This window comes from Elaeis guineensis, chromosome 6, assembly GCF_000442705.2.
Source record: "Elaeis guineensis isolate ETL-2024a chromosome 6, EG11, whole genome shotgun sequence".
Taxonomy (NCBI): domain Eukaryota; kingdom Viridiplantae; phylum Streptophyta; class Magnoliopsida; order Arecales; family Arecaceae; genus Elaeis; species Elaeis guineensis.
In genome coordinates this window covers 116550659-116573049 of record NC_025998.2, presented here as the reverse complement: position 1 = coordinate 116573049, position 22391 = coordinate 116550659, and the positions used below count along the sequence as shown (strand labels likewise).

General features: G+C 36.6%; 1 protein-coding gene across 2 annotated transcripts in view; it reads left to right on the top strand.

The window, feature by feature from the left end:
- Positions 1–21322, top strand: part of LOC105046704 (187-kDa microtubule-associated protein AIR9) — a 43595-nt gene extending 22273 nt beyond the window's left edge. The window contains exons 13-38 of one of the 2 annotated variants that reach the window (XM_010925368.4): positions 4130–4250; positions 4382–4557; positions 5136–5271; positions 5621–5721; positions 5807–5854; positions 5943–6127; positions 6332–6449; positions 9667–9794; positions 9992–10160; positions 10551–10669; positions 10903–11071; positions 11304–11388; positions 11479–11552; positions 11646–11765; positions 13058–13253; positions 13357–13478; positions 13589–13796; positions 14883–14956; positions 16233–16371; positions 16455–16636; positions 17139–17294; positions 18527–18658; positions 19590–19648; positions 20107–20139; positions 20251–20382; positions 20683–21322. In XM_010925368.4, the coding sequence (XP_010923670.1) occupies positions 4130–4250; positions 4382–4557; positions 5136–5271; positions 5621–5721; positions 5807–5854; positions 5943–6127; positions 6332–6449; positions 9667–9794; positions 9992–10160; positions 10551–10669; positions 10903–11071; positions 11304–11388; positions 11479–11552; positions 11646–11765; positions 13058–13253; positions 13357–13478; positions 13589–13796; positions 14883–14956; positions 16233–16371; positions 16455–16636; positions 17139–17294; positions 18527–18658; positions 19590–19648; positions 20107–20139; positions 20251–20382; positions 20683–20859 (3359 nt within the window). In that variant the 3' untranslated portion in view covers positions 20860–21322. The remainder of the gene's footprint in view (positions 1–4129; positions 4251–4381; positions 4558–5135; positions 5272–5620; positions 5722–5806; positions 5855–5942; positions 6128–6331; positions 6450–9666; positions 9795–9991; positions 10161–10550; positions 10670–10902; positions 11072–11303; positions 11389–11478; positions 11553–11645; positions 11766–13057; positions 13254–13356; positions 13479–13588; positions 13797–14882; positions 14957–16232; positions 16372–16454; positions 16637–17138; positions 17295–18526; positions 18659–19589; positions 19649–20106; positions 20140–20250; positions 20383–20682) is intronic. The other variant, XM_073259632.1, reaches the window with a different exon arrangement.
- Positions 21323–22391: the final 1069 nt, after the last annotated feature.

The window sequence follows — 22391 nt, the reverse complement described above, 5'->3', positions numbered from 1 at the left end:
CCTCTGGGTATGTCTTCTTACTAAATAATGGTATTATTTTGTGGAGTAGTAAGAAGCAAATATGTATTGCTTTGTCTACTATGGAGCTGAATTTGTGGCATCTTTAGTGGCAGTGCAAGAAGTTGTGTGGCTTATGAGATTTTTGGATCATTTGGAGAATATGAAAAATGCTACTAATCCAGTACTGATAAATTGTGATAGTCAAGTAGCAATTGCTTTTATCAAAGACCCCAAATATCATTGCAAGACTAAGCACATGGATACCAAGTACAATTATATAAGAGACATAGTGGCATGAAAGGAAGTAAACATATAGTATATATTTATGCATAAGATGGTTGCAGGTCCCTTTACCAAATCCATATCTAGAGATGTATTTGTAGGACATGTGAGATCTCTTGGATTGAGTAGACCATGATGTGATTTTTTCAATATATGCTTTAATGTAATATATTTCTCTGCTTGATGTTCATCAAAGAATGATATTTGTTCTTCATTTAATTAATGTCTAGAGATACTTGAGATAGTATTATGTTGTCTTTTCTTATTACACGCATGTGGATACTGAATATATTTAATACAAAAGTATGTCAGATAGACATAGATTGGCCTTTTCTTTTCACACGGGTAATCGCCTTTGTCATTATGTTCTGCATAAAGATGAGACAATTTTTAAGCCAATACACTATTGATATTAGAGAGCTCAGGCTTAAAACATGTCATCTTGATAATAAATCAAGATGAGGTCATTGTAATAATAACTGATCTTGTGACCGAGGTGGATAGCCCCACAATCCACCTAGTCCGTCTAAATGTCAGATGTGAGTTCCTGGTTGGAAGAAGAGAAATTAAATAAATAATGCAAGAACTCAAGTTAGGCATTATGGTGTGTCTGAACTATCATGTGTATGATATTCATTTATGAAGATAAGACATACGCTCCATGGGGAAAGGAGAAAAATACCATAGCACGTGATTCATACCATGTGTGCAAAACTCGACCAATAGGATAATGAGAGAATGGATCCCTGCTTTCTCATTGTGTGAAACCCTTGAGGCAAAAATGACCTCAAATATAAGTACGCTCAATGACTTTTAGCTATTTTCTAAAGTTTCAATTTAATGACTGCTATCTTAGTATGTAACCAATAATCATGAACGATTCGATTTAATGGGACATATCTAGAAAAGCGGTTAAATTGGAGCCAAAACACTCTAGTGAGAAAGGAAGACTATTTTATTTACATCTTTACTTGTATTCACCGGTAGATCAATCATGTTGCCTATGAGCAATGGTACATAATTGTGAATACAAGATGATAAGGGATTAAGTATGCTCTATATATGTAATTAATTCATTGAGGGATCAGAGATACTTAGATGGATGTAACAAAAAATGAGTCTGAGGTATAAGCATACATTCTTTTCTTAATAAGTTGAGCCACTATATACTCCTAACAGATATATAGCAATGAGCTTTCAAATAACATATGTTGGTCGCACGGGCTATTTGCTAAGTATGAATGTACAGAGAAAAGCGATTGGTTTGCATGGGGATAATATTGAGCCCAGCATGTGTGAGTGGGAGATGATAGACAATGGATTTGGGTTGGGCACCCATGATGGGCCAACATGGCCTAGCCCATTTCTAATAAAACTATCAAGAGGCAGTTATATTTTGTAGCTTCCCACTCCTACGTCGGTTTTTTTAAAAAAAGGCAGCAACTACTTGAAAAACTCTCCCGTGGAAACTCTTTGAGGTATCCTCCGGAGAAAGAACTTCTCTTGGAATAAAATTCTCTGTGTAGAAGCATCTAGCCGGTGGAAAAGGTTGTTTTCAGTTCGTGATTACAACTGGGACTAGCCAGTGGAACAATCTGACTGGGGACTATAAGTATAAATCTTATTTTAATTCCTACAAATCTAGTGCCACATCAAATGAGAAATGTATATACTTATCCTTTATAGCAATTAACTTAATATTATCCTTGTTTATTTTAATTCTTAACCTTAGAAAATCCTTACCTATGATGATTTTGAAGTATTTTTATTTGGAAAGCAGGAATTGTAAGGATTCTAGTACTTCAAGGGCTCCTGCCTTTAGCGTTTTAGCATGTCAGTACTTGTAGCATATTATGAGTTGTAGCATCCATTGGTACCTCTCATCTAATTGCTGACTCAGTCCAGACACATGGTAATAGATGTTTTGCTATGTTATACCCTGAAATTTCTACTTATTGTTTGGCATTAAATGGATTGCTTTTTTTTTTTTTTTTTGTTTAAAAGTCGAAGTTCAATCATGTGGTCCTTTTTTATGTAATCTGTCAATGTTGGACTTCCCCTCATGAGTCCATCTTACATATTTTCTATGTTAGTATGAGGAGAATTACTACCAGAGACAATGCACTTCATAAGCTAAATGATTTCTTTAAAATAGTCTGACCTTTCAAAACATGAAATTTGAAGAAATCACTATAGTGAAATTTATGCTGATGGTGTCATAGCTGCGACTTAAGTACTGGCATATACCAGTCTGTGTCAGCCATACGGTAAGGTACTATTATGCCCCTTATATCATACCCTACTGGTACATGCAGGTCCCTAGTTTTGGCCGTGCTGACACTTGGAGATGTCTCGTGTGTCAGTGCAGTATGGTATGGTACTGGTTCCTATCTTATCGAGAAGGTACCAGTATTGGTTTGCAATACAAGCTAAGAGATTATTAAATCCTGCAAAACCATGAAACTGAATAGATAAGAGATAGTCTACTTAAATTCAGATATGAGCATTGTCTGTTTGCAACGATAGAACATTTGTGATTGATCTACTTTCTCTTGCCTATTGGCTATGACTCTTGATGCTTTTAAAATCTCAATATGTCATGGTACATTCCTATCTTTGATAAAACGAACAGAATCCTTCTGAGGTCATACACAAGAAGTTAAAACCAGCAATTATCCAAAGGTTTTGTGGTTTAAAGAATGGTCTTACTGAGTAGTGATGTCAAGGCTTAGATATGGAAGATAGATCTGAAGCACGTTAATTAGAAGAGTTCATTTTATGAGTCCAACTTCCTAAAAGACAAAAAAAAAATTTATGAAGTGGGCCATGAACTCATCTTCTAAATAAAGCTGTAAGTATTTTTCGGAGGGGAAAAAGGATAACATGGAGAATGAATCATTATGAGCAGCTTATAAGAAATTGCTTGCAATTTATCACCTTTCAGATGAAGCATACAAATGAAGGCTTATCATTGAATTTGATAGGAGGGATCGGTTTAAAGATACCAAGTCTGCAGCTGAAAGTGTTAAAATTCACCAAAAAGTAATTAATTTGAAAATTGGTGAAAGAGTTGAATGAGACTAGATAGAAATGTTTCCAAATTGACAATTTGTATCTGAAACATAAGAAGCCTGAAATTTGTCAAACCGAACCAAACTGGATTATTTGGAGAAGCACATTACAAATTTTAAGGACCCTTGTAGACATACAAGGGGAGGTGATGTCAAATTCTTTTATGTACTTGTTACAGAACGGCTTAAAAAATTTCCTATATAAGCAACATAAATAGCATATTAGGAATTCTCAGGGTGAGGAACATAATCTTATGGTCCTATTTATTTGTGGTGAATAATGGGTTATGTTTTGAAGGAACTAACATGGAGACATGGCCTAAAACAGGAATTGCTGGTCAAGTGATATCCATATAGCTGACCTCTTAATGCATGTTTCCAACTTTCTTTCCTCTGAATCAATAAGTGCTTCTTGGTTCGTTGACAAGGCATTGGGACAAAAACTAGTTAGGATATAATTACTGAACTAGCCGATCCCAAATAGTTGGGAAAAGGTGGATGTTGATGGTATATAATTTAATGAACTCTATGCTGGTTTTTCTGTTGTTGGTAAAATGTTGTTGAACATTTTTGATCCTATGTCTATGAGTAAAGGAATCATCAGTTGATGCTGTTTAAGAAATTCTACATCGGTTCTATTAAAGCTTCTTAACATTTGTTTTTCACATGACATATATATTGGGTTCCTCAAAAGTGACACCATAATGTTCGATTTGTCTATGATTTATCTTGCTTTCTTTTGCTGTTATTTGCACTCAATACAGTTTCATGATCAGGAACTGGATATCCAAAAGTTCTAAACTTGAAGGTGCTTGGTGAACTTGTGGAGGGAAATTTGATCAAGGGTTCTGTAGAGGTCGCATGGTGTGGTGGGACGCCAGGGAAAGGTGTAGCAAGGTAAGTAATATATAAAGTTTATTTAGATATGTTTTAGTATTTTGCACATTCAAAACTGTACCGTCATCACCTTTTCATAAATTTAATGTTTGTTCTTATAAAGTTTGTAAGTTCTTTTAACCTTTGTCCAGTTGGTTGAGGCGAAGATGGAATAGTAGTCCTGTGGTAATAGTTGGAGCTGAAGATGAGGAATATCAGTTGACTGTAGATGACATTGATTCAAGTTTGGTTTACATGTATACTCCAGTAACAGAAGAAGGTGTTAAGGGAGAACCGCAGTATGCGATGACTGAATTTATAAAAGCAGGTGGCTGGATATCATTTACTTTCATATTGCTATACTAGCTTTGTCTTTTTAAGATATTTATAGTTTATTCTAGAATGTGTGCATACACTGCATTTTTTTTTCTATGATTTGCACTCAAAGCAATGTTCTATTAGTTTGATGGTGACCATGCTATGGATCAGCGATTGTTGTTATTGTAGTGGAATAACTTTGTTCCGTTTACCAAGAAATGTGGTTCTGCTTGGGACTACTCCTGATTGCGAGTCTTTTCTCTTAAGATGCAAAGATTTGAAGTTCGTATATAGCTGTACGTCTTTGATATTTGCATTCTTGCAGATTTAGTAGTTGTCTGATGCTTTTATGCTTCCCTAAGTTATCATGACCAAGGAAGCCAAGTGCAGCTACAACAAATCATGGTGTAATGATGCATTTCTCACTGTTAGCATGAAAACTAGTAGAATATCACACTTTATCTATGGCTTCCTATATCACTTTTTTTTTTTTTTTTTTGCCAACCAATTAAAGTGTCATCTCTTCTACATTGTTTTAAACTGCTTCAAATGCTTACAATTCTATGCCCTATGAAACTTTGTTTTCAGCTGCACCATCAGTTAATAATGTGTGGATCATCGGGGATGCTGTTGAAGGAAATAAAATAAAAGGGGTTGGAAAATACTTTGGAGGGAGGGAGGGCCCAAGCAAGTTTGAGTGGTTGAGAGAGAGCAAGGAAACCAGGTATGTCACGTAGGTACTTACTGATCTCTATTGTGAGAATGTGGTAGTTTTTTTTTTTTTCTAAATCGTATTTGATATGCGCACTGTCCTATGCAAACAGTGTTTTAGGTCTCATGATGTGACCATAGTTCATGTTTTCAAGTGCATTTTTTGGTGTTACTTAATTATGCATTTCAGTTTATTATATTGTTTGGCCCATTATAACTATTTTTCTACCACTTGTTAAATATCGCATAGTTGTGTTATTTCTTTATATCAGTTGCTGTGACTAAGAAATTTGATATGTATTATTTAAACATCTTCTGCTTCTTAGTGTCATCCTTGTCCAATATCTTCTTTCCTTATGCAGTAAATTTATATTATTATCATCTGGTACCACTGAGTATACCCTGACAAAGGAGGATGTCGGGAGACGTATAACATTTCTTTATATTCCAGTTAATTTGGAAGGTACTCAAATGTCCTGCATATTCTAGTTTATTCAAATCTTGTAGTTATGTTAGTGTTCAGTTACGAAATTATTATACTTTTCCAGGCCAGGAGGGGGCATCAGCATCGGCCATGACAGAGATTGTAAAGCAAGGTAGAAATAAATGGTACATCAGTTTAATTTTTCTATGAGGCTGTAACTTTTCTCTCTTTTCTATATTTATTCTCTGTTTCATTTTCAGCTCCCCCAAAGGTAACCAATTTGAAAATAATTGGAGATATGAGAGAAGGTAATAAGCTGACTGTCACTGCTACTGTCACTGGGGGAACTGAGGGTTCCAGTAGGGTCCAATGGTTTAAAACAGCTTCCTCAAAAGTAGAGGGTGAAAATGGTCTTGAAGCAGTTAGTACCTCCAAAATTGCAAAGGTTGGAAATCTTAAGCTTCCTGTAACTTTACAAAAATCTTTATGTTTGCTGTACTTCACTAAGGATTATTTCTTAATTGTTAATGCAGGTTGTCTTGGTGATTTATTTTCTTGCTCAGTATGTTTATTTATATTAAGACTTGCTGCCTTACCCAAAATGAAAACAATGATAGAGCATCATTACTGGTTTTTGACCTTTCTGTAGGCATTTCGTATCCCCCTTGGTGCTGTTGGTTGCTATATTGTTGCAAAATTTACTCCTATGGCCCCTGATGGTGAAACTGGTGAACCAGCATATGTCATATCAGAAAAAGTTGTTGAAAGTAAGTTGGTAGTATGTTTCTTCGTTATCATGTATAATGGAATTTGCTTGATTTCTGAAATGAAAACTGAAACTTTACACATGAATGCCATGATGTTCAGAAACATGTACCGATAAGATCAGATTTTTACATTTGAATCATGATGAACTTTTTTTCGTTTTTACTTTTTCACAATATATGACATGCAATCCTATCTCCCTCCCCCCCAAGTCATTCATACCAGGTACCAATGCTAGATTGTAGGATATATTTAAATACCAAGGTGGCACATGGAATAATTTTTACATTGAATTGGAATAATCCTATTCTTAGGGGGAATTATAGAAAAGACTTAGCAAATCCACAACATGGATCATTCTTCACCTATTAATCACTAGTTCTAGCACATCCAATGCACATGCAAGGAAACCCTCTAGGAAGATGTCTGGCCACGCATAGAAAGAGAAACATGTATTTCTCCTAAATTTTTTGGGCAAAGTAATTATGGAAAATACCGAGCCGGTGAATGTTTTTCATGGAAGGCCTCAGAGTCCAGCAAACGTGCTTTCCTATTATATATGGTGGAGAAATTTGAGTTAGAAATGTTTGAAATATTCCTTTTTGAAGATTTGTGATTTTAATAATCTCATCCTTTCTTTCTATTACACCTACATACACTAAGAAATGCTTTACTAGAGCTAAGTATAGTTCCTTCAAATTTGTATCATGGGCAATGTTTCTTGATATTTACTAACGGAACAATTTACTGGAAGTATTGAAAGGGCAGGAATTTATCTATTATGATGTTTCAGCACATGGTTATGATTTTAGTTTATATGTATGTTCTGCTTAATTTAATGGACTATTGTTGTATGTGTCATGCCCCAACCCATCACTTGGTTCGACCCATGTGACATGGCTGCATGACCCCTAGAATAGTATCATAGGGGTCATGAAAGGCCTATAAGATGAACAATATTCCAATAATACCAGAAAAATTAAATTAACGATAAAAATTTTTGCCATAATAATCTAACTAAATAACTCCATCATCATCAAATAGTAAAACTTATTCAATTACAAAATTTCCAAAATATTCATTGTGATCAGAAAATGATGTAGCTAACTAATGACTCCATCGCCCGAACTCCAGGCCCAACTTCGAGACCATGCATCTTGCAACTCTGAAAGGGAAGTGAAGAGGTGGTGTAAACTTTATATCCCAGTAAGAATCCTGACATCCAAACTGGCATATAATAATATAATTTGAAAATAGTGAATAAACAATACTGAAGGGAAGACATAAATCATGAAATCCATAATAGCTCAAATAAAGTGATGCATATCCAACTTAATATACATCATTTGTCAACAATTTTCATCTTATTCAAAAGATTCAATAGTGGTTTCATATGTTTCATTCATTTCTCATTAACTTGATTCGGATCAACCATTGGTTATCTTTAGGTTTTGGGCTAACTACAGCCCTGCTCCAGCCTATGATCGTCAAGCTCAAGTACCATGTTGCTGACCATGGCTGGGCTATCTATAATGCCATGTTCCTATCCATGTCGGGCTATCCACAATGCCACATTCCTGCCATGATGAAGCTATCCACAATTTAACATGGCTAATCCAAACACCTTTTTTCTGAATCAATGAATTTATTTACTCTTAATTATGCCAAGTAAATATAATATAACATTGTGTTTCTTTTAAAATTTTGAATGATCGATACCATATTCCAAACATCTGAAAAGCCCTTAGTATTTGATATGTGCATATAATATAGTAAACACAAACAATTGTCACATATCAACAATAATCAACCAAGTGAAACCAAAACCATTGAATGCATAAAGAAACATATATACAAGTGATTGTGTCCAGGGATATTTACCGGCATCAGGCTCAAATATAACAAATACTAACCCACTTGATCTATGAACTCAGGGGCAAAATGTCTTGCTCACCTACAAAACTATGTCTCATCATTAGAATAATCGTAAATGACCATGGCTAAGAGAGGAAAAATTACAAAAATACATGCTAGATGACCATAACAATGCTGGTATTAGACCCTTCCTAGGGTTGTCTTGATTTGCCTGGATGACCCTCCACTGGTCCATAAGATATCTAGAGAGAGAAAGAAGAGAGAGTGAAGAGGAGAGAGAAAAGAAAGCAAATAACAAGGGAGGACAACCTTGCTTTTGATTTGGATGAACAAACCTCAGGATGGTCGGTGGCGGTGGTATATGTTTGCCTAGGCCTGGCCTTCGACGAAAATCAGGTCAAGTGGGGGAAACTCAAGTGTTCCAGCTCATTGGCCAATGGTTGAAGCTTAGCTATGGTAACATGGCTTCCTAGGAGCTTGACCGGATCTTTGGCAAGAGCCTCGACCCCAAATAATGGCGGGGATCAAGTGGAGAAAAACCAAAACACGAGAGAGGAAACACAACACTAGGCATTCGATTTCAATCGAAATCCGATGATTCTTCGGTGGCAATTTGGCTGATGATGGTGGCTGAAGGATTGGAAGAGGATGGAAAGAGGAGTTAGGGTCCCTTAGCTAGACTCTGGCGAGAAATCAAGGCCAGATTAATGGAAAACCTAAAGGACCTTCAATGGAAATCAAGCTTGAAATCATAGCTCTAATCAAGGTACTCAAAGGTGGGATGCTAGAGAGGAAGTGTGGGGCTCATTTTATAACCCTAGACTCCCTTTGCTTGATGGAGTCGGGAGAGGAGACGAACTCCTACAAGGAGTCCTCTCCCCTCACATGCCAGTTACAAGTCAAATCCAGGCCACTTTGGGCTGACCCAAACCAAGATGGTCTGATCTAATGGATCAAGCCCTTATAGTCTAAGTTACTTATATTTGATCAGAAAAGAAGTGAATTGAGGATGCTTAATATTTTTGGTGATGTTTGATTATGGATGCTTTTTTATGAGATACTTTAGCCAGATAGAATGATTCACCGAATTATTTGAACTTATACTCTCATATATCGAAGATGACCCAATCTGATCACTTCTGTCATTTTGTATAGTTGAATATTCTTCAGTTAAAGTTTCAGAGCATTTGGTTTTTTCATGGAAGCATTTAACGAAACTGGCATCGTGCTATTTAACCTTAAGTTCTTATCATTTTTTGCTAAACTGTATTTCATGTCCTGTCCTTGACTCTTTGGGCTTCATAAACTTCTAGCACATTAACTGGTTGACTACATCTTATGCAGCACTTCCACCAAGCCTAAATTTTCTGTCTGTCACTGGTGATTTTTCTGAGGGTGAAATGTTGACAGCATCATATGGCTATATTGGGGGCCATGAGGGCAAAAGCCTATACAATTGGTATTTCCATGAAGTATGTCTTTTTGTTCTTTTTCTTATCAATCTGGCATGGTTTAAGGGTTTAAGAATTATATTCTGTGATGAATTCTGATGATCGCAGTTTAGATCTTCCTGTATGTTGTCAGTTGTCAGCATCTTACTTTTTCTGGGAGCAAGGAGTTGTTGCTCTCTTGCTTCCTGTTCCTTGCTTATTGATTTAGTTCTTTGCAGACTGAAGCTGACATTGGCACGTTAATACCAGAAGCATCAGGACTTCTTCAATATCGCATAACAAAGGATGCTATTGGCAAGTTTATTTCTTTTAAATGCACTCCGGTGAGGGATGATGGTACTGTTGGTGAGCCAAGAACTTTTCTAGGACAGGAGCGAGTTCGCCCAGGTGCTTACATGTCCCTTAATAGTGCAAAATATTAAATACCAACTTCTAATACTATAATGAACCTATTTATTTTAAAAAACATGAGGCTCATAATTGTTTTGCAGACTTGTGAAGTTTGAAGTTCTAGAAGCATATAACTAAGTAAGCTTATGTATACCACAGAATAAGTAGTTACTGACTGTACTAGTAAGCCTAAGCAAAAATAGACATGATTTTTGTTCAAAAATGAGGAGAAAAGAGGGTTAAAAAAAGATTTAATAATTTTATATCAGCCTTGTCTTTCATTGGATTACTTAGGAATTTGCATATCTCCTGCCTAAATGTGATGATTGCTTCTTTTACTGCTTGACTCAAGAAGTAATCATTTCTATATTGTTGTTCAATCGATAGGAAGCCCAAGATTGCTTTCACTCCAGGTAACGGGTAAGGCTGTCGAAGGAATGACATTGGTTGCCAACAAGAAATATTGGGGAGGACAAGAAGGTGATTCAGTTTTCCGCTGGTTCTTGGTAAGTGGAAGCTGGTCAGCTATGTCATCTTGCCACCAACTTCAATAACACTGACTCGAATGTGTTTCCCTTGGTTGTACAATGTTTTAATAGTTCTTCTACCACTAGAATATAATTAGATTTTCTTCTTATTCTGTGTAAGTGATCACCAATCTGCTTCAATTTTCATCATGCTAAGCAGCTAGTTATTTATAGGCCTTCCCTATTTAATAAGATTCATTATGCATTTGCAGACTAGTTCTGATGGTGCACAGAAGGAAATCAAAGGTGCTAGAACTGCATCCTACACCTTAACTTGTGATGATATTGGCTTCTTTGTCTCTGTTTCTTGTGAACCTGTTAGAAATGACTGGGCTCGTGGCCCTATAGTTGTTTCTGAATATATTGGTCCCATTCTACCCGGTATGTCTACACTTGCAAAAAGTAGATATTTGAACTTGGTTCGTGTTGTATATTTGTGTACCGTGTTCCTTAATTTCACTGTCAGATTACTTCTGTTATCTCTTCCCATTAAATGGTTTCCTTGGACAGCGGTCAATCAACCTAGCTGAAAATTATCTGAAGTTTAATAGGGCTATACATGTTCTATTGAGAAATTCAACCAAGCACTTAGACTAATACATTTTTTCTGCAGGACCACCAACTTGTCAATCACTCAAAGTTCTAGGATCAATGGTTGAAGGAGGCCGCCTCAGCTTTATTGCTGAATACACTGGAGGGTGAGATCCTCTTTACATACTTCCTACCCTGTTTGGCTAATTCTAATATTGTATTGTACAGCTGAAAACTATTTGCTTGTCCCATCTTAGTGAACGAGGAAATTGTACCCACGAATGGTTTAGGGTGAAGAGTAATGGTATAAAGGACAAGCTAACTGGTCAGGGTGAGTCCTTTTAATTCCCACAACAACTTTCATCACTTAAAATGCCATAACCCTTCTCAGGCTGGAGAACTAAACATGCTACTAACTTTGCAGAATATCTTGATTTGACTCTTGATGATGTTGGTAAATGCATTGAGCTCATTTACACACCTATAAGGATGGATGGCTCAAGAGGATCACCAAAGAGCATTATCTCAGAAGTGATTGTTCCTGGTGGGTGTTTCTCCAGACACAAATTCCACTAATGTTGGCTATAAGCATTGCATTTGCCATGAAGACTATATTATTTGTCACTAGATAAATATCTAGATTGTCATGTGGTATGGGGAACTTGTAAAGATAAGCTGGATTCATACATGTTAATATGGGTGTTTGGACACATGCTTTAGAATATCCTGTAAATACATATGTAGCACCATGCATATGCAAGTTTATCAACTCATTTAAATGGAAATGAGTTCTTGATACTGTCATTTTGATGTGAAATCTAGTGACAGGTGATAGATACATTGCAGGTCTTGAAGGAAGGAAGAACAAGCATAACAATGACAGATATATTCTTTACCTCTGTTATAGAACCAAGTGATTGTGGGTATTACATTTATGATGAAATTCGATGAAATTTGAAATTTTCATCTTGAATGAATTTGAGAAGCTTAGGTTTCTTTGTTGAAACCGTGAAAAATAATGATGCTTACTGAGGTCAAGCTAAGTGTGTATTTAATGCGTAGGTTTATATGATGATACAAATATTTTGCAGAAACCAGAAGAAAATTCCAAGTTATTCTTGCTATGATGCAAATTACTACGACTTTGAAAAAACAAGAAATTAATATTAAAAATCTTTCTAATCTGAAATTTAGGGTGGCTAGGAGATACGATTCTGAGTATTGTGTGACCTGAGCCTACTTATGATACTGCTAACTAAAGTTTCCAGACATTATTAAGGTAGAAAAAATGTATCTACAAGGATGTTAGGAAGATATGATGAGGTGAGATGGCTGGAGTGAATATTTTGGCAAAACTATGGAGGATAGACTTAGATATGAGTACAATGGAGAAGACTTATGGCCCAATAAAATGATGAACTGTTTAGGGTGCTGTGATCTATGTGCAACTAAAAGCGGTGCACACCTGGGTGGAGGATTGGCTCTGATCTTTGTGATAGGGGTGAAACATGCGCCTTAATCTTTATGGAAAGCTTGCTCTTATTTTTTATGCACTTTTGATGAGCACAAACATTTTTGCAAATAAATCACATATTTCTAGTAATAAATTACTTGGTATTTAATAAAAAATGTTTTATGAAGTTTCAGTGTATTTGTATATTCATGGTTGTTATTTTGGCAACACGTGAAGTTTCTAGTTTTGGGGTGCCTTGCCTAGAGATGATTTTAACCAGAGATCATAATCCTTTGTGAAACATGGAAATTTCAGTGCTCATAAATGTAGTTATTCTTCTTTTTCCAATTGCTTATTTATCTTTTCTCTGTCTTCTGCTTCAGCGGATCCAAGGGGTATTGAGCTCATCCTACCAAGGTGTTGTCAGGATGAGGAAATCATCCCACTTAAATCTTATTATGGTGGAAAAGAAGGCAATGGGAAGTACATTTGGTACAGAACTAAAGAGAAGCTGCAGGAGTCAGAGTTGGTGAATCTAGCTACTGCTTCAGATGATATTCTTGTTGTTGGAGAAAGCTTGTGAGTTATTTGCTGCAATCATCATGAAACTTGTTATGATTCTTAGATCTAGTAGTTTCTGTAGAACTTACATTTTCAACTGGATGATGGAATACATAATCAGAACATATACGCCTTCACTTGAAGATGTTGGCTTTTACTTGGCACTTTACTGGGTGCCTACACGGGCTGATGGGAAACTTGGAGATCCATTAGTTGCCATAAGCAACCATCCAGTCATAGCAGGTTAAATCTTGACTTTTGTGCGAGTCTTACCATGCTGATCCATGTCTACCTTTTTCTTGTTCAACATTTTATTCATACTCTTAATCTTGAGTGCATTTTGTACCATATAGCTCTTCCATTTGTTTCTGAGGTATGCATAAAGGAGTTGGGTTCTGGTGCACATGCTGGTGAGGGAAAATATTATGGTGGATATGAAGGATCAAGCCTGTATAGCTGGTACAGAGAAACTAATGAAGGAACAATTGTTCTTATCAGTGGTGCTAATTCCGCCACTTATGAAGTTACTGATTCAGATTACAATTGTCGTCTATTGTTTGGGTAACTACTTTACTATCTGTCTGTTGGTCTTTTCTTATTCATTAATCTGGCTGTGGTGATGTTGCTTGATTGTACTATCACCACTTGTGCCGAAATTGTGTTATGACAATCATGACTTTGGATGAGGGGGTTTTAGATTGCTCTATTAAAGGAATTTGTGTATTTAAGAAATGATGAAATGATAATTGGAAGCTTGCAATAACATTAAATATGGTCTTATGAAGGATTCACAGGAGTTCTCTTAAAACTGACTTACAGTAAAGATAAGAGTTTAAGTTAGATATTACCTGTGGTAAAACAACAGTGCATCATGTAGATTTGTTTGGAAACATTTATTTAATGTTTAATATAAAATGCATGTTTTAGTCAATTGTGCATTTTCCAAAAATGCATCTAAGCATGGAAACTGTTGATATTCTTTTGCGGAAGCAGGCTATTTATTCAGTGTTTTACTGAATGATGATTATCTGGTTGTTCTGCTGGCTATTTATTGTTACGAGACAGCAGTGCAACCTCCAACACCCCCCCTCCCTCTTCAGATCTTCTCTTTTGGTTGCCGACAACAATCTATTTTAAAAAGGAAGCGGCTTTGTCATCGACAGGAAAAATATTTAGTTGGAATCATCAAAGCTGAAACAAAGGATAAAACCTACTATTCAAATTTGGTAGTATTAGGCACCAATTCTTTAGGTATCACATCTTGGTTTTGCGCCAGCCTAGAACTGGGAGAATTCAGTCCATGTCCTACCATGCTAGGGCCTGGCACACTAGCCATGCACTGGCATGTTGCATACCAAGCACTGGAATGCAGCTGGTACCATGCCAGTGCCACATGCTGGTAAGGCACTGGCATGGTCCATATTGTACTATATTCCTAGAGTCTGTATTAGCTAATTCAGTCACTGGGCTGTAGCATCATTCTTTAATTTGTTCTTTAAATCTGTTATGAATTTAGTGTGGTATGTGTACATGCATGTAACTTCACATTTTCAGGGTAGCGATTATCTTCTTTTCACACTTTCTTCATGAAATTACTTTCTTCAGTATTTAGCTAATTCAAGTTAACATCGAAATATCACTTGGCAGCTACACTCCTGTTCGTTCAGATGCTGTGGTGGGGGAACTCAGGCTATCGGAACCATCTGATATAATCCTTCCAGGTAAATTTGAAACCATGTAGAGTTCTAAAACTTCAGATCATCTTCAGTTTTTTAACGGTGGGGTGTAACTATCATATGAGTTGACTTTACTTTCTTAGAGGTAATGAATTGCCAAGGTGAAATCCACACTTCCCTGATTGGTCTTGCATATTCTTGTAGCACACACTTGTTGTCTTTCTTCAACCATGTTTCTTTAAAAAAATAAGTTTACTAGTTAAGGAGACTTGTATATTATTGTTAATGAAAGGGACATGACGTTATAGAGACCTAGAATTTTGATAGTTCCTCTGTGTGCACTCATTGCTGCCATTGTTACCAAAGTTTCTTTCTCCAAAAACGCTGCTTTCCTTATGTCACATTTCTTTATTTTGCTACCATAATCCTGTATGCAGTAGCTTTGACAGTCTGGAATAAAAGCTGTTTTTCCATTAATAAAGAACCTAGTTTGGTTTGTTTGCATTTTTACTGGGGACTGGTTGTTTCTGTTGTTTATGTTGGTCCCTGGAATAAAATCTATGCATGTCAGTAGGTTAAATTTGCTTGCTGTCAGTAGTCAAAACTTTGTAGGCGTCGCTGGTTTACTGCCTTTGATATTAAGCGAAGTCTTCCCTCCCTCCGCCTCTCTGAGTCTGTGTGCATGTGTTTATTATGATCTGACATAAACTAAGTTTTCATTCCTATTCATGTTTCTGTCGAAGTCTTAGTTACCAGTTGTGGAATGAGAGTGAATACAATGCAACCGGCTCATAGGCTGGAAATCTTTTGAACAATTGTTCCAAAATCAATGCATAATGGTTTGCGAAACTATATGGAGAGCTTTAAGAGAGAGTTGTTTACAATTTTGGAACCTTTCTTTGACCTTTTCTCTATTTCTGGAGTTTATATTTCTTTTTTATGTCCTCCATGTTCTCTGAATAAGTAAAGCCACTGAAGCTGAATTTCTAAATGCACATATCTAGGTATATTTTTTAATCCTGCATATTTTTCCTGTTAAGGTAATTTTTCTTGTTTGTTGCAAAATTTTTTGGTCTGTCACTTTCAGGTTTGACTTTCTTAGGTCTAATGTCTTCAGTTATATATGATGTGGCCTATTTTTATCTTGAAGATGAAAGGGTTCATCTCGTTGATTTTTAGTTTGTAGCTCATTCAGTGTCAAAATTAATCAATATTTGCTAGCATCCAATTATTTTCCCCTTTTATTGGTGCTCTTTAGTCATGCTAGTATTCGTGGTTTCTAAACTCACTGTAGTTACATTGTTTTCCTGTTATTCTTCAGAAGTTCCAAAAATTGAGATGCTTTCCCTCAAAGGAAAGGAAGTTGAAGGAGAAGTACTAACTGCTGTTGAAGTAATTCCAAAGAGTGTGATTCAACAACATATTTGGGATAAATACAAAAAGGAGATTAAATACCAATGGTAAATTGCTTGTTTTATCATATTGATTGCTACATTAATATATGTTTTGTCACTTCCATAATCATGTAAAATTCTGGTTGCAGGTTTTGCTCAGTGGGAACGGGAGATTATCAATCCTTTGAACCACTGCCTTCTAGGTGCTCCTGCTCATATAAGATGCGGTTAGAGGACATAGGTCGATGTCTGAAATGTGAATGCATAATCACAGATGTTTTCGGAAGGTCCAGTGAGCCTGTGTCAGCAGTAACTGCTCCTATATTGCCAGGTGATTTTCACGACTTTGCTTTTTAGCTGTAATGCTGAAGTAAGCAAAGCAATTGATGTTGATAAATTGTCATTTTTTCTGATGTAAAAGTCAAACTCAATTTGACTGAATTTTCTGACTTTATTCTCCAAACTTTAACAAGGTGAGGTTAATGCCTTCTATTTGAAAATAGGTATCTGAGGAAATGCTACTATCTCATGGTACCCACCTCAGACAAGAAGTTTAGTTGATTAGATTTCTTATTATTTTTCATCTTTTACTAACTATCAACTATTTTTTTTCTCTAAATTAACTGATTGAACTTAAACAAATCTCATAGTTGATATAGTACTTATACATAAAAAGATTTTCCTGTCTGTGATTTTTCTATTATCCAAAATGTAATGTTAAATTTCAAGTGCTTGCTCATTAACATTCCACATTTTAATTATCCTTTTTTATATGATACATTACATGGTATATTGCTGGTTTTCTCTATGATCTAAAATAATGTTACTGTTAGGGGTACCCAAAATTGATAAACTGGAGATTGAAGGAAGAGGTTACCACACAAATTTATATGCTGTTCAAGGTATTTATAGTGGAGGAAAAGAAGGCAAGAGCAAAATCCAATGGCTCCGATCGATGGTTGGAAGCCCTGATCTCATATCTATACCTGGTATTATAATTGTTATTTCTAGCTTTAGCTACATCAGCAACAGTTTTGCTTGTGGATGTCCATAATTGTTATTGTCCATGCCTCCATTCCTGTTTGCTTATCTAACTTGTCAACATTATTTTAAAGAATGTTCCTCTTCCTTGTTCAGCATGAGCTTGGGCTCTGTTTCTGCAAACTGAGTGACATCAAAAGTGACTTGATTTGAACCATCCAGGCCCAAGTTTGGATTTATATCAAGTTCCAGTAACACGCAGCCTAATTTAATAACGTCGGATATGACAAAAATTCAACCTTAGCCTTATGAGCCTGATCCCGTTGATATTGGCTGGCTTTGTGGATCATGGCATTCATTAAATTTTGAGAACATCCAAGAATCTGCCATCAAATTGCAAGGTTCTAAAAGACTGCAGGTGGCAGAAGGGCAGCCAGGGGCTGCCTAATGCCTTGGTGGGTGCCCAAAGGCCAAGATGGCCCAAAATGATAAAGTAAATGATAAATAAAATGACAAATCTAAAAGGATAATTATGCATATAGCTAATTTGTCTGTTAAATGTCATAAGTCAATGGAATTATCAACTTGGTAGCATCCAATACTACTTTTAAATCAATCACATTCTACATACTCCAACATGACAAAGGCAGTGCCTAGGTTGCCTTGCCTATGTGGACTGCCTAGGCAGCTGAGGCATCTATCTTTTAAAACCATTATTGACTAGATATCAACAACATATGGATCACTTTGAGTTTCTGGCCAAGTCAACTTTATGCATGAGACTGGACTGCCATGAGACTTAGAATGCCAGTTGTTGGCTGGGGAAGCCTACCCCAGCGTTGGAGAACTAAAACAAGTAGAACCATTACATTTAGCTCCAGATTCATGGACTACACCTAGGATCAAGCAATATTAATTTACATTTAGCTCCAGATTCATGGACTACACCTAGGATCAAGCAATATTAATTTACAACACATTAAGAGCACACAAGTGATTTTTGCTGTGACATCTGTTTCTGTAATCGTGCAGGCCATGCACAGTCTAATTTTAGACCTGATTACTTTATTGTTTTAGGTTTAAAGTGTTTTCAAAAGCTGGCTAGTTACCAACCCATTATCTGTATCCAACGCTGTCATGAAAAAGGCTGTATATGTTATTCTTCATACATCTAAACATATGTACATATTTTCTAGAATCTTTTTGCTTGTTAACTAATTAGTAAATGGTCTGAATACAGGTGAAGTAGGGAGGATGTATGAAGCTAATGTTGATGATGTGGGGTACAGACTTGTAGCAGTTTATACTCCTATAAGGGAAGATGGAGTTGAGGGACAACCTGTTTCTGCATCAACAGATCCAATTTCAGTTGGTATAGTTGAGATTATTTTAACTTTATAATCTTCCTTATAACATGTGCCAATCTGTATTCTTTGATGCATCAGCAAGTTTTTAGTTTCATGGTTCAATTTGTTGATTTCAATTCTTATTATTTTGTTACGCCTATCCAGCTTATGTAAGCCAAGTTCTGTGAGTACTTGTGAAAACTTCAAAAAGATAATAGTTTAGACCAATAGATAATTGGGAGGTAAAAGACAAGAATGCTGCAGATAGAAAGCTAATCGAGAAGTTAAGCTTCACAAGATTTTGTCAAGGATGCATAATCATCAATTCCTAAATCAGATTGTTTCAGATATGAAGTATATTTTGGTAGTTTATTGTGAGAAGATTTCAACTTCAGCTTAATGCATGATAGTTTATTCTGAGAAGATTTTGACTTCAGCTTAATGTATGCCCTGTAAATATCAGAAGTCATGTACCTTTCTGTACATTTTCTAACAAGGAAAAGTTTAGGTGATGGATTTTAATATTAAGCATCTGTCTTATTATTATTTTTATTGAGAAATTACAAAATATGTGGAATTGTTTCTTTTAGTGAGGTATTCTAGCGCATATGCATATTTACTTTATGTTTAGTAGAATTAGATGCCAAAGCAGTTGTCCATAGTTTGTTATCTGGACCCAAAAAGATTACCACGGAAACTCCAACTTCAACATAGAACCTATGGTCCTCATCTTGTGGTAACAAATCCTAAGGTTGTCATATTGTCTGATATCATCTTGACTTTTACTCTTTTAGAATGTATATTATGTTACCTCTGTTGCCAATCAATTCTCAAACAATGCATCCAGCTCCTCAATTAATTTTTCCATATGTTTTACTGAATTCTTTCTTTTAAGATCCTCTGGATTTTGTTTTCTGGCCCTGTATATGTTTGGTTAGCTCTTTTCTGCATTTGCAGAGCCTGATGTTTACAAAGAAGTGAAGCAGAAGCTGGATCTTGGATCTGTCAAGTTTGAGGTGATGCTTGTTACACTTGCGAAATTCTTTTCTTACTCTTTGAAAATGACCGCATGAAATGATCCACCCAGCAGTGTTGCCCTTGATCAAATATGTCTTATATGTCTTTTGGTCATTCTTTGTTATATCTAATTAAGCATTGTGAATGTGCATAGATAATTATTGCAATAAAAAATTAGAGACTAGTACTTTCTCAACAGGCATACATAGCACAGATAATGATAAAACCAATATTCCTTTGGACTTTCACAAATCACAAGTAATGGTTATTCAATTACTTCTCCCTGACACTTTTCAGAGGTTTTCACATTTCAAATGAACTTTAATTTCTATTCCTCTAACGGAAATGACATATTTATGGTTATGCTTACGTGCATGTATAGTGTTGCTTATGGACTATTAAATCAGCAATTTTCTTTTCTGGAAAGTTGACATTCCTCATTTTCTACTGAAAGCAGGCATTGTATGACAAAGAGCGGTCCTCAAAGAAGGTGGTTATCCTTGGTTTAAATTTCCTCGTGTCATCTTCTCATGGACCATTTTATTATCGTAAATGGTTAGATGAATTGGATACTGAAAGCATTGTCACGTCATTTTCACAGGCTCCAGGAGTGGGAAATCTTGAGAGAAGAGTTCTTGAAGTCAACAGAAAGAGGGTCAAGGTTGTGAAACCGGGTTCGAAGACTTCTTTTCCAGCTACTGAAATCCGGGGAACTTATGCCCCTCCTTTCCATGTAAGTTTTTCTATTTCCACATGAATGATCAGAAAAAATTTTTGCCAACTCTTAAAACATTTATATGCCAACTGGGAAAATTTTCATGTGCATGAACGATTAGCATAAATTGTCCCTAGAATTGTGCCACCAAATGCTTAGTAGTGGTGAAAGAACTCATATGAATGCTCTCAGAGGCATGGAAGGCGACCATCGATGATGAACTTTCAAGACATGGACTTACAATGATTCTAGATGGAGACACCTGACATCAGTTTATACATGTTGGTGATACTTGGCCTGTCACTTTGTGTTTTGCAGGTTGAACTTTATCGCAATGACCAACACCGCTTTAAGATTGTAGTTGACAGCGAGAATGAAGTCGACTTGATGGTGCAAAGCCGGCACATGCGTGATGTCATTGTTCTTGTGATAAGAGGATTTGCTCAAAGATTCAACAGCACATCTCTTAATTCCCTTCTTAAGATAGAGACATGACAGACAATGTTCGAAGGAAAGCATGTGGAGATAGCCTGCTGTCGCCCTAAACAAGTTATCCGTGCTACTGAAGAATTCTTTTCCATTATTTCTGCAGTTGTGATTTGTTTCTCAGAAATCTTATAATGAAGTTTCTTGATGTTATGCGTGCAAGGGTTTTGATTTGTGTGATTGTGGTATGAATTGACCTGTATATTATTTGACAGCGATCCATGGTGCCCCAAAGAGGAAGCGAGCTCACTCAGTTACCACACATCATTAATTTATCTGTGCCCTTTGGTCTTCCACACCAGCCTGTTTACTGACTCCTTTGGTGTAAATTATGTAGCGGTTTGTGATAGAGGTTGTATAGCAGACAGTTTGTATGTTCAGAACCAGGAGCATGCTGTGAGCATTTTGTATATGACACAGTTCCTGTAGAAATTTGAGTCATTTTTACAGTTAAGAAATCAGGATTCTTGAAGTCTCCCTTGCTGTTTCAATCTTTTGAGATTGACTGAAGTGTCATAAGCGGCGGTTTAGTTTTATTATGGGTGAACTGTGATCAATAAAAAGTATTACAGGTCCCGTAAGCTGCTGCATTTCCGATCATTTTGATGATATCTTGTTGTGTGTAGGCCTCAGTCACCAGGAAGCATGAAATGTTTAAATGATATCTGAACTAAACTTCTAAAAAACATCAGGCCATGGTATTTTAATCAGAAAATCTAAGATTCTTTACACCGGAAAAGAAACCAAAGCCCCCGAAGAAAGGCGCATCATACTGAAACACAATCTATTTATGGTTACATCGAAAACCCAGCTAGGCAACTAGTTTGTCCTCATCCCTGCATAACTGATGTCAGTCTCTTCCGTAGTCTGATTGTCTTTCTGTTACTTGTTTCAAATGGTACTAAAACTACCCTCTTCATCAGGATCCTTGGCGGCTTGGTGCGCTAGTCTCGGTTCAGTGGTGCAACAAGTCCAAAGAGGAAATAGTACGCCGGCCGTGCATATCCCAAACCTTATGGGTAAGACAACCCGTAAATTGAGCCCAACAGGAAAACATTCACTGAAATGGAAGCTGATGGCAGGCACAGAACCAGTGGCACCTCCCACAGCTACTTGCCTTCTTGACAAACAGCTTCAACCCTCGTGTCGCAAAACAAATGGGCACCGTCACTGCATACATTGCCCACCACCCTCGCTTACTGCTGAGTGCATTGCAGTCACCACCGATGAGGCTATAATCATCGCCAACGACTTGATGACCTTATTCTGTTCCTGAGTCCGAGGTCTCACCTGGAATGTAGTATCGCCTCGCAAGTGCAGCGAGTGCAAATATAAAGGAGGAGGAGATTGAGAGGAGGTTGGTAAGGACGCTTAGCATGGTAAAGAAGGTGGCACCATATGTTGTCAATGCCTTCGGAGCCTCCAAGGCCAGCATATGCTGGGCGCAGCCAAAATCACTGCCTGGAACGCTACAGAGAAGAGTGCATGGCTACGTGAGAGAATGTCACAGCCAGGAGGCAGTAGATAACAGTGGTGATAGA